Consider the following 13669-nt stretch of genomic DNA (forward strand, 5'->3'; position numbering starts at 1 on the left):
AACACAATGAAATGAAAGTCCCTCATGCAATTTTAACAAATCAAAATTTCTAGAAATTGATACTCGTTGTTTATTGCAGTTAATTTTCTGGTTGGCTAAGACTCAGAAACTGATCTTCCAAGATAAATGTAATGTTCCTCATGTTTGAAAACCATTATTTGAATTGTTATATGAACTAGCGATCCAATTGGTATATTAGAAACTATCACTTTTTACAATCAAGTGGAACTCCAATCAGCTATTATTTACCAATATGTCGGGCGCCTTGGTGATTTTTGTCATTTCCACAAAAATCTTAAATTATTCATTAAATAAATTGGCGAGCTTTTACGAGATTGCTTGGTTTTGATATCATAAATGTCATGATATATAAAGTAAATAATTTGGTATATTGTGTAATATTAATTTGTAGTGCTTGAATAAATGCAATCTATAGGAAACTTGAGTATCAAGTTATATAATTTACTTCTAGATAAAGAGAGGCTCTAGATTTCTATTATACTTCGACTTTAAGTAGCAAAAATGTATGTTCTTCTGTTTTCTAAGATATGTTTTATAAAATTTCTCTTTTAATTTAAGTATCAATTCCAAAAGAGACTCATAAATTTTTTCAATGGCATTTATCTTTGGCATTTATTGAATTGTTAGGATTTATAAATAATGGCATTGCAGTAAAACTTCTGGCATGGCATTCTGATTCGATTTATTTAGATTAGAACATGTCCTACATGTATACTTTGACATGTTAACATAGTCCTTCTATAATTATTTTTGTGCAAGATAATAAGCAGTTCTAGAAAAGCATGCCCTCTTTAGATATAATCGTCTGATTTCATTAATTTTACAATTACAAATATGGTATATATGGGAGTTATCCATAATTATTTTACCTTGTATACAGATAATTGCAAAATATTTCATTTTTCCTGATTAAAACTATTTCCATCTTTAATATGACTTATCAATAACCTTAGATGATATCTTAAGATAAAAGTTCGAATAATATTTTATTGTGAAGTTTCTCCAAGAGAAATAAAAAGTTCCACAAGGATGGTCATTTTAAAAAAAGAAGATGATTAAAATAGATACTTTTACAGCTGGTAATAGGAATTGCAAAGCCCCTCTCTCTAATAGCAAACCTTTCATGAAATGCATATTTGGATTAAATTCTTTTTTAGATGCATAATTCCTTATCATTGTTATTGGTAAAGGCTTATCTAACCAAAGACAAACGGATCTTACCCAAAGCCTGCCTTTCATGAGAAGACATTTCAATCCATATTTGGATAATAACATAACCAGAAATAACTCAGCTCAAGTACAGATGGGGTTGAATAGATACAGAACTAATGTAAATCAAAAACAAGCCTCATTTAGTCCATTGATGACAGAGACTTCTTCTTTTGTTATCTTCTACCAGTTTGGAGCCTACATTATATACAAACTACTTGTACTTCAGACTATATATTTAATAGATGAGATTTATCAGTAAAACATGTTGATATGTATGTCTGTATGACAAAACCTAAGTGCACTATCATATATCAAGTAGATAGCTTTTGTTGTAAAGACATTTACTGGTAAAATTATTTGGACATTGTAGTAAATCAAAAAGTCAAGAAGTTGGTTCTGCCTTTAATGAAAGTGATTAGTTTGAAGTTGTTTAAGTGCAATGGCTGTTATTAATTTTGCTAAGAGTGTAATTTAATAAATGTTTTATTTATGTTTTTTTTTATTTTTCAGTCAAGTATCAGTCATAAGAGGAGCGGTTCTGACAAAAGATGGCACGCCATTGTTAGGGGTCAGGGTCACAGTTACCAGACAACCCCTGTATGGGTACACCCTGACTAGGAGAGAAGGACAGTAAGTGTGCAAACAAACTTGGTACCCATACCCAGTTGTGTATACAATATATAGATAAACATTATATTATGAAGGAGAACAAACCTCTAGGAGTACTTAAGTCATGTACAGAAATAACTTCTTTGCCCAAATTTCTAGGACAGGCATTCAAGTCACAAGTTCAGTAAAAGTGTATGGTACATAATAAATTCATGATTAGATAAAGATCACAATTTATAATCAAATGAACTTCTTTTGACCATCTTATTAAAAATCTTATAGCAAGTACATTGGCAATAAAAATGAAACTATGAGACATGATCTGATTAATAGTCCACTTATTCCAAAAAGTAATAAAATATGTTTTTCCAGATTTGACATATTGGTGAATGGAGGTGGATCTGTAACACTAGAATTTACACGTCTTCCATTTATAACTAAGAAAATTAGTGTACTGGTTCCTTGGAACCAGATTGTCACTATGGAAACTGTTGTCATGCATCTCAAAAATCAACTTGGTGAAGCTTTTGAACCAGATCCCAAACTATGTGGTGTGATGCATGATCATTACAAACTAAAGCCAGTGGTCTTGTCGACATGGCAACATACACAGCTAGGAGCATGCCCAGAGAGGAGTACACTCATTCCTGAATCACAGGTATGTTTAAAACAATTTGATCTCAGTACATGAACTTACAGCCACATTTCATTTATGACTTAAGTCAGGTACTATTAGATTTGCTGTCAAAAATTTGACTAAAATGCAGTTAAACCTAATTTATGAAGTCAATTTTTGGATGCATTTTAGCTAGTTTTGTGAAGAGTCTCAAGATCTTTATTTATTTGCCTAAAACAAAAATGATAATGAAAGCATCATCAGAAAGTTTTAGTTAAATAATTCTGTGAAATAGACTGACGACAATGCATGTATGCATATGTATGACCTCTAGATGAATATTTTTATAGTTTACCCACTCATTGATTCTTTTTCAACAACATCACATATTTTTCATAATGCGTAAATTAACTTGATGAATACAAACTTGAAATTACCCCATTATAAAACTATGTTTTTTTTCATTGCAGGTTCTTCAGGAGAGTATAGAGATTCCTGGTACCCATGTCCATCTGGTTTACCATTCCAGTGATGCCATTGGTTATAAATCTGTTATCCTGATACAGATGACCCCTGACACTATACCCTCTAACCTTGCCCTTGTTCATCTGAAGGTGTATGTTGAAGGCAATCATGTAGAGAAAACTTTTGAAGCTGACCCTGAACTGAAATATACTCACTCCTGGGATAGGAAGAATGCATACAACCAGAAAGTCTATGGAATTGTACCTGCCAGAGGTAAACATCATATGCAGATTTTGATATTTTTCTTGAGTTTTATCAGTTTGAATACAACATAATATTGATAGATTGTAGATTACTCACTCTGAATAATCTTATCTGAGTCCAAATATGAACATGTTTGCTGGAGCAAGTAAATTGAGCTGCTGTTCTCAGGCTGTAAAAACTAACAAACAGAACTGAATTTTACAAATTAGAAGTATAAAAGTGCATTTATTGTCATAAATGTATTAACTTCTCTCTATATAACTATATAACTGTTGGAAAATGTAAACATGTATTTGTTTGATAATTAAAAGGTGAAAATATTTTTTTGTGTTAATCTATGACCTATTTACTCATGTTTGTATTATTACCATTATATTGCAGTACACGTTGGTTACAAGTATACAGGATGTGACTATGTATTCTGGGAAGTCCGTAGTACAACCATGAGTGGATTTGATATGACATCATCAGGAATCGGTGGATGGAACTTAGATATACATCATACTTATAATTTCCAAGAGGGTTTGTGTTATTTTATGTTTAAATTTCCAAATAAATTATGTCATAAGTCAGAATATACAAAAGAATTGTAACATTAGCCCTGGTAAGCTTTTAAGAATTGACAAAACAAAAACCACATAAATAAATGCATATATTTCAATTAATGCATGCATAGAATACAAGAGTTTATACTATACATATATAAATCAAACAAAAACTCAATCAAGCAGCGGACATAATGCAAGGGCTATATAGCCAGTCAAGGTTGTTAAAAACTTTCATTTGTTGTATAAATGAGATGCCTACTTCAGGAATGATGAAGAACATATTAATTAGCAATATGTTTTTTTAGAAATGTAGACCAGACATATTTTGTGTCGAACTGAAAATTTAACTGGAAAGGAAGACTACATCTGTGTAGTTGTATTAAGTTAATGACTCTTAAAAATCTTAAATTTTGATAATTTAAGGTGAATACTTTGTGTTAAACAACTAAATTATTGATATGAGCTAATGTTTGCTATTCATTTTTTTTATAGGTATTTTACACAAAGGTGATGGAACCAATATTTACCTGAAGGAGAAACCCCAGGAACTTGTTAATATCCTTGGTAACGGTCAACAAAGGAAACCAGACTGTGACATGTGTAATGGGCGAGCCCTCGATAACAGTTTACTGTTGCCTATAGCAATGGCAAGTGGGCGAGATGGAAGTTTGTACGTCTGGGACCATAACTTTATCAGAAAAGTTACTCCAGGCAGAGATGATATTGCTAGCATATTGGAAACAAGGTACAGCTTCAAATATTAGTCAAATGATAGCTGTGCTGTCAAAAAGTGACTTTATTGTAGTGAATGATGAATAATATCCGTCTTCATATTATTAGGTTGTAGCAATGATTATTAGATATCTCATGAGATATATGTTGAAGATTATGAAAAGGATATATTTTTAAGATTGTTATATGAGTTCTTTTACTAAATGCAAAGAGACCATGGTTGTCATTTATTACAATAAGGATATGTGGTGTGATGCCAAATGAGACAACTCACCACAAGAGACCAAACGGTGAGGATTCAAACAACTGTAGATCACCAGAAACCTTCAATAATGAATAAAACCTTTTCCCTTTATACAAATCTTATTTTGTTCTTTAGATTATATCATATGACATTTATGGTGATGGATTTTCATAATTTTTTATGTTCATGCAACCTTTATTTTGATTAAAACACTAGATTATAAAGTGATGTGAATATTATTATTTAAGTTCTATATCAACATCTCACAAGCCCTACATGACTGTCAGCCCTGTAGATGGTAGATTGTACATCTCAGACTACATGAAATACCGCATCATCAAAATAGCTACCATGGGTCCAGTCAAAGATCTCAAGAGTAACTTTGAGGTGGTAGCAGGTACTGGGGAGGAATGTCCTCCAATGGCCTTGGATAAATGTGGTGATGGCAAACTAGCAAAAGATGCAAGACTTGTCAGACCTAAAGGTAAAGTACTTTACAATAACCTTCAAAAGTATAGCTTTCTGTGAGAAATTATTTACCTATAGTGAGTGCCAAAGGGAGACTTCATTGACAAATTACACCAAAATGAGGCTTGAACAAATACATATATAATTTACACTCCAAACATGACTACATTGGCTTACTAAATATAGAAAGAAAAATTGAGGAAAGAAATAAAAGGCATTGTTACTATTTCACCAACAGTAAACTGTGATAAAAAGTAAGTAAAATCAGTTTAAAAGTCGATGGAATGAAAAAAAAATTGACAAATATCATGCTTAAACTCACAGTTTATAATAGTTTTACTCATGCTTTAGTTTAAAAAAAAAAGTCAAAATTATCTGGAGTTATATCCCTTTGTCCAGAAAAAATAGACTTGGATGTGCAAAAATTGTCAATACTTTCTTACAATTGTACCTGTTTGATAAACATATCTTCTCTGATTATAGGTATTGCTATCAGTAAGGATGGAATCATATATGTAGCTGACAACTTGAACATTCGTAAGATTACACCAGATGGTAAAATCCATACACTGATAGACTCCCAAGCTCAGTCTATGGCCTGGGAACCTATGGATTGTGGAACCAGTCAACCTGCAGACAAGGTACATATTATAAATGTATTTTATAATCAAACTCCGATAAAGAGACAAATATAAAAATAATGTAATGTTGTATATTTACCAATCTTTTAAATGAAAAATGGATTTGGAATATTGTTATTTTGTACATAGAATTTAATATTGCATTATGATTCCAATCAGCAATGATTATTATAATTGACCATATTTGTTTCAGTTAGTTGAACATGAAGTAAGTCAGATATTATACACCCCATCATATTATACACAGAACACTTCATTTATCATATTACAAGCAGACATACAGCAATTAACTTGGTGCTATTTGTTTTTCTTGCTTTTGTGTATTTTGTACTTTTTAAACCTTCTACACTATTCTTGTGTGGTTATGTTGCAGAATGAATTACACAATGTATCTTTAAAATGAATTTCATTAGAGTTAATTCCCTTTATCTCTAAAGTAAAAGAAGTTGGTACAGACTATGTCATTTTAGGAAGATTAGAACTTGATGATAACCAATTATCAAAATCAAATACAACTGTTTAAATTTTGTTGTATTTTGTTTAAAGAATAAACTCCAGATTTTCTAAACAGGTTTTCTTTCTAAAATTAGTTAAAAAATGTATATGAAAAAAAATATACAAATCTATTTGCTTCATAAGATAACGATTATACATAGATATTTATGTTAATAGTGTAAATTATTCAATTTATAGGTCCGGTTACAATGGCCGACAGACTTGACAATAGATCCCCTGGATGATACATTACACATTCTGGACAAGAATGTTATCATGAAAATGACGAAGGACAGGAAACTGATCACTATAGCAGGACGTCCAATCAACTGTCCAATAAACACCAGAGAATTTCTACCAACTGGTGTCCTGCCAGATAATGAGCAGGCATCAGGAGTAGCCACAGATGTAACATTGGTCAATCCTCAGAGTCTTGCGTTTGGTAACCAGGGGGAGCTGTACGTTGTCGAAAGTGACACTCACCACATTAACCGTGTCAGGGTGGTAACTTCCGATGGTCTGATCCATCATTTTGCTGGAGTCAAGTCTAAATGTGATTGTCAACAGATCATGTGTAAATGTTATAAAGAAGAGGAGACCCTTGCTGCTCAAGCCTTGTTCAATGAGTTAACTTCAATTACCGTAACACCAGATGGCATTGTACACATCGGAGATGCTGGAAACCTACGTGTCTTCTCTATCATGTCCAAACTCCCCCCTCAGAGTAACGCTGGAGAGTATGTAGTTGTCTCCCCTGAGACAGAAGAGATCTACGTCTTTAATCATTATGGCCAACATAAACACACGGTCAACATCATGACAGATCAATACATGTATAACTTCACATATAACGTCAACTCATTCTACGGTAAACTTGAAAACATTCTAGACGATGCCGGAAACAAAGTAGAAATTAAACGTAACTATGCCATGCATGCTAAGACGATTATATCACCTGACAATTCACGATGTGAGATAATCATGGACAACATGAATCAGCTACAGAAATTCCTGTCACCAGATAATTCTACTGCTGTCTTTAAGTATGCAGAGACCTCTGAACTTCTGATCTCAAAGTTCATGTCCAACGGTAAAACCTACATCTACTCGTACAATCAAATGGGACGATTGAGAGAGATTCAACAACCAACAGGGGAGGTAACTGAACTGAAAACGGACGTCAACACTACGGGATCTATTGTACATGTCACAACAGATGGAACAGATATTGTTGCCATGGCAACCTATGGTAGTGTCCAATCAGCTATGCACGGTAAAATTAAGCTTTATGTTTTGAACATTTTCTTTTTTGATTACTTAATGATATAAAATGCTTAAGAATCCTATTTATTTAGCAGGAAGAAGGGTTTATATTTAAAAAGCTGTCAAGCTTTTATATTGTGCTTCATTGTTTAGTATTCATCAAACTTCCCCTAGACGAGCTATAGAATTTTTATTTTCAGATTTTCTTTAACAAAACCATTCTAATTATATATTTATAGTACATGTATGTTTACTCTTAGAAGTTGGAACAATGCAAATATTGGAAGTTTTGGAAATTCTGAGATACAAAAAAAGGCCAAATGTAAGAAAAAGCAAATTTGGAATTTTATAATTCTATAAAATCATCATACAATATATGTTAAAGATCTGTCTGTTCGATTTCAGAACTATTTTGGTTTCCCTTCACTTTGCAAAAGAACACCTGAAGAAACAAATTCTATAAATCCAATATTGATACAAGTTTCAACTTCATATAAAAGAGTTTAGCTATTGCATATTACATATAATTTTCCTCCCATTTTTCAGTTTTCACACAAAACGGTAAAATATTCGTTATTTTTGGTAGATTGTAATGGTTTACTAAATAGATTCTCCACCTAGTGGCTATCAAAGCTTTCTTGTTGCTCTCTGTACTAATATGACCAGATATGCTAGAAATATTTAGCTTCTTTGTGCAGTTTATTATTTTGGCAGCCATTCATTTCATTTCTGTAGACGTGATTTATATTTTGGAACTTTAAAAAGTTGGGTACTTTATAAATGTTTCAATACCAACTTTTAGACAGTAATACAAGTTTACTCTCTAGTAAACTTTCTTAAATGGACATTTTTTTTTATGGAAAAGAAGAAACAACGGGACTTCAATCAAATGATGAGAATTTATTTTTAGGAAAAATAAAACTATGTCATCGAACTCCATCATACAGCTTGAATCTTTCCCCTTGCTACCAATAAAACTCATTGATCCCTCTTTAGTTCACTCTATATAGCATCTTTGCCTCTACCTAAAGTCTCACAGCTTTGTATAACTTGTATAATGATATTCTGTTTTACTCAATAAATTACACAATAACTGTAGATGAAAACTAATGCATTTAATTTTATGGATGCAGTTATACTTACAGGAAGAATAATTCAAATTTTTATCCATTATGATGAATATACTATATTATCGAAACACATCAAAGGTTCAGTAAACATGCTTTGCAGGAAACATGGAATGATGGTACAGTTAGTCTTTAAAAACTAAAATCTTATGGAAATATCTAATTTCATTTCTAGACATGGCTTCATATAAATTTTTAGCACAATTTTTGAACTCAGAAATAAACCAATTAAAGAACTTGGTTTCCTGCTCAGTTTTACAAAATGTATGATTGGAAGCACTGGTCCGTGATTTTTGTTGGCAAAACATTACATATTTGTAATGATATATATACCAAGAATGTTCATAGACTGCATACATGTTACAGATTTCTGGCTGACCTAACTTGTTATGTAAATTTTGTTCTATGGCTTTCATCTTAACTTTTAAGAATTTTAGGAATGTGACATTAGGGTTAAAGGTCATTGACAATTTGTTTTTTGCATGATACAAAGAATATAACTGGTGGTTTTATATTTAAGATAGATTTGTAAAATAAAAGATATATATGGTTTAGGAAGAATGGGTAAAATTGTTTTAATTCTTCAAGAAATATATAAGGCATATGACAATGAAATGTTATTTATAATTTGAAAAAGTTGCTTTTTTATTACAAAGAGAGAGTAAAAACATTATAATGTAAACCAACTAACTTATTGTGGATACTCCTTTTGGCATCAAGTCCTTTCTAGTACAATTATGCGATGTTATTTCATGATTGCTCTACTTACTTGTATGTATATTATAAAGAAAGAACAAAGTTTTAAACATTAACATTTGCTTAAGATGTTTTGGCCTTTTGATAATGATTTATTACTACAATAATGTAGTATATGTTCCATATTGAAATTTCTTAAACAAGTCTATATACATTTGGGACAATTTATGTTCACATAATTTTGCTACTACCGAAAATTGGTTAGATTAATCACTAACAAAAATTATTTGGTTTACAGTTATTTATACAACAACTAGTTACTTATTTTTCTATCTTTCTTCTACTTCTGTTTCCGATCTAAGTAGTATATATGCTAGATAATGCTCCAGATTCTCTCTAACAATCACTTCTAAAGAGAGGACCTTTTTCCTCCATGTCTATTAAATTGTTTAAAATATGTTCCCTTATGTCTTGGTTAGCGATTAAAATACATCTGAAATAGTAATATATATGCAGGAATCTGGACAACATTACAGACATGAGTTAGAATAAAAAGGTTTAATTAATTGTCAGCAATTTACTGTTTCAATGAAACAAGTCACAGCAAGCAGTCTCATATTTTCTTGAAATTTTGCGTGATTATTTAAAGTATTATAAAGAATAAGTATAACAATGTTGGAAACAACATAAGTTGGCGTTTTGCTGATTCCATAATTTTTGTTATTAGATTAGTTTACTTTGTAGAATATTCAATTATCATGTTTGCAAATTGAAGATATAAATACATATATGTAGTTCTAAAGGAACTGTTGACATAACAATGTTCTCTTTAATTATTCTTTATTTCGTTAATTACTTTACGATTGTTTATTTCAGGTCCAGCAGAGACCAAAGTGACCTACTTACCAGACGGCACCATTGTAGTTGTGTTTCCTAGCAACATGTCTATCTCCGTGGAATCAGGAGAACACCCAATCTTAGAAAACCAACATCGCATGCACTTCAAGCGCAAAATTATTATGCCAGGGAAGCTTGTCCATAAACTGGAATGGCGTTTCTATAAACGTACTTCCAAAGGACCCTCTCGTCCAAGAAAAATTGAGCGCGTTGGAAACAGGATGAGGGTAGGAGCCTCCTTCTCACGGCATGCGAATATGCATGACACGCATGGAGCTGCAGATTACAAGGGAAAAGCCCTCCTGGTATGTCATATCTTTTACATGTCCATCCCGCCTGCAGTGCTAACTTTTATATACACTCTGCTTCTATCTTTAGTAGAACCCCCAACCTCATGGCTTTTATTGTCTTTTTATATAGAACTTCCTCAGATGTTGTTTGTATGTATATATTTATATATATATATGTTTTTAGACCCTTCTACAACGGAATTTGTTTTACATGCACATGTATAAAAATTGCGGTTTTTATACAACGCAATCATAGGTTTGACCATAGTTTTCAATTTAGACACGTTTATATATATATGTTTACTGTATCTATACAAAAGGGTAATGTACCTTATTTATAGGCAATACAGATGAAAACATGATGGACACTTAGTATTATTATCAACAGATTTATATTGAATACAATACAATAGTACAAGCTGTATGAACTTGAAGAGTATTATTACGGAAACTGTTAGTTGGAAAAGAATATGGAAGATTGTATAAATCAATATAATTCTACCAACTCTCGACAAAACATAAAAAGTTTAGCCTTTCAGTATGAAAAAAACCCATCAACATTACTAATGTCAACTATATAAGACTTGTTTTCACTGTCTGTAATTGTAAAGATATATACATTGCATCCTTATTTAATGTATGTGGTTGGGGTCTCTATAATATCTTTTAAAAAGAAATACAATACAAATATAAAAAAAACATCTGTTTTTGACCGATCCTGTTAAAAAAGTTCTTATTGCTGTTAGTGGACCATCGACTAAAACAACTTAATGCATGCAGGAAAACCGTAACAACAACTTGCTCCACAAGAGAGGATGGTTGTAAACTGTATACCTGTCATGTATATATACTGTTGTAGTGAACAATTTATTTTGTTCCAGCTAACAACAGTATCCAGTATACAGGAATACATAATAATATTACACAATATTAGAATAACATCACTCACTGAAATCTTTATGTAGAAATATTATCCGTCTAGAATGGCATTTATATATACAATTATTTATTTATTTTTAGTCAATTTATTCATGTAGAGCTACATCTGTCTTGAGTCATTACTCTTTCACTTTCAACACCAAAACCAAGATGTGATAAGAGTTTATTCTTTGTACAAGTCCATTAATCTTACACAACTCTCCCCCTTCTTTCAGTGAAATATTCTATTCATTTATTTTTGTCAGTAATTCTTCGTGACATTGTGCTCTCTTGCTTTTCTATGAGTTGAGTAAGTTATTGTGTTTTTCATTTAATGGAGTATTCAGTCTATTCTGTATTTCATGTTTTGATTTTATAATATCTGAAGTTGCTCAAAGCAAAACATGGACTAAACATATATCTATACAAATGTTTTATCTGGGGGACATGATTTATTTAAAAATAAAAAAATGGTTTCTTTTTCATCTGTAGCTAAATATTCTCTAATTTTCAAGACCAAAAATACTTTGTTGGATTTTTAAATTATTTTTGTTTCTTATTTTAATACTTAATAATTACATTTGATGTATGTTTCAGTATAATACTTTATTTTGATTGGCTAACTGCATATCATTTGTTATTCTGTAAGCAATTGTATCAGTCAATAAAACTTTTCATTCATGATAACACGTGGTCCCACAATAAAGTGCACTGGTGAATAAAATACAAAAATTATAAAATTCGTATTTTCGTGATCATAGCAAAAAAATGTAATTATAAGTATTGAATGCTTCTTTTTGTAACTTTATAGGGTTGTAAAAGCGTTGACCGTGCGCACATTTTTAGTATGAAGCGCTTCCGCGCTTCATACAAAATGTACTTCGGTCAACGCTTTTACACCCCAATAAATTTACAAAAAGGAGCATTCAATTCTTAAATACAAAAAGGTATATGAAAAATAATTACGAAACTATGGTTGCAACTCCCAAAGGCAAGATTGACCTTTGATGGACATGACTTTTACTTTTAGGTCTTTATTGTGATATAGTTTTCCCCAGTTTAAGTATGTTAACTTTCTTGGCTTTCAAACATTCAGCTTTGAGAATTCCTGATGAAGGTGCATAAAATTTGTAAAGTGTTATTTTTTTTTATATAAACACATTTTAATTGTTTATTGTATTATTGTATAGCTACTTGTTCACCAGTTGTTAGTAAGTTTTGATAATAAATTTGTAAACTTTATTCGAGCAGCAAGAATGACATTTTTGAATGAACAACTGATATTTATATATAAAGAATGTGCTTTATTTCACCATACACATATATACTCAGATAAATAAATAAGTTACAGCTTTATCTGACAGAATTCTGTCACACCAGCATCTGAGAATGACCTTTTCCATCTCTTTATGTATATTCTAGCTTTTCTATATATAAACAGATGCTTTATATTGATGATTTCTATCAGGAAAGTGACAAATACTCGATGTCTCAGTCCTGAATTCCTATCAATTCTTAAAGTTTACTGTCAAATTAATATCTTATTTAAAAAATGTCGAGATTATCTTTCCCTTAAGCATCAGTTACTACTGTTAATAAACAGAATTTCAATAAAGAAACAGTTTATTTCTAATCCATAAACAATAAAAAGAAAAATTGAAGGCTCAACTGGTTTTTTTTCTCTTTTTTGTTCTTGCAAATAACCAGAGGTACACATATTTTGAATATTCCCTGAAGTTATCTAGGTATCATGATACAAGTAAAGACAATTTCAGACACCAAATGTTTCTGCTGTGCATTACATATCACTGACTCTCTGTCATACTATAGAACTTCTTTATATAAATTGACATACCATCTGCTTGTATATTATATTCTCTCCAGCAAATGAGTATTTCCACACTTCCACAGGCTGTACATACTTATTGCATTGAAACCTTTGGTACAACTATGATTTACTCATGAAGATCTGATCATGGTCTTCTTTTCATGTCTTGCTGTTTTCTTGTATACAGTTTTGACTGGCTTTTATTTCTATTTATATCCTATCTCTATTACACTTATGTCTCTCTTGTCATATTTCTATATACCATAATTTGAAAGTCATGTGACTTAAATTGTTAGATCCAAGTAGATTTTTAGATTTCTCATCAGAGCACTGCA

The 13669-nt window shown here is 31.2% G+C and overlaps 1 protein-coding gene across 15 annotated transcripts in view; it reads left to right on the forward strand.

The window, feature by feature from the left end:
* LOC134697202 (teneurin-m-like) overlaps positions 1-13669 on the forward strand; it is a 141050-nt gene that overhangs the window by 119994 nt on the left and 7387 nt on the right. For 13 of the 15 annotated variants that reach the window (XM_063559296.1, XM_063559308.1, XM_063559311.1 and 10 more), the window contains 10 exons: positions 1744-1863; positions 2215-2500; positions 2929-3196; positions 3569-3709; positions 4228-4480; positions 4960-5195; positions 5663-5820; positions 6514-7588; positions 8125-8139; positions 10278-10603. In XM_063559296.1, coding sequence (XP_063415366.1) covers positions 1744-1863; positions 2215-2500; positions 2929-3196; positions 3569-3709; positions 4228-4480; positions 4960-5195; positions 5663-5820; positions 6514-7588; positions 8125-8139; positions 10278-10603 — 2878 coding nt within the window. The remainder of the gene's footprint in view (positions 1-1743; positions 1864-2214; positions 2501-2928; positions 3197-3568; positions 3710-4227; positions 4481-4959; positions 5196-5662; positions 5821-6513; positions 7589-8124; positions 8140-10277; positions 10604-13669) is intronic. The other 2 variants (XM_063559307.1, XM_063559306.1) reach the window with 2 other exon arrangements.

Source organism: Mytilus trossulus, chromosome 14 (assembly GCF_036588685.1).
Source record: "Mytilus trossulus isolate FHL-02 chromosome 14, PNRI_Mtr1.1.1.hap1, whole genome shotgun sequence".
Classification (NCBI taxonomy): domain Eukaryota; kingdom Metazoa; phylum Mollusca; class Bivalvia; order Mytilida; family Mytilidae; genus Mytilus; species Mytilus trossulus.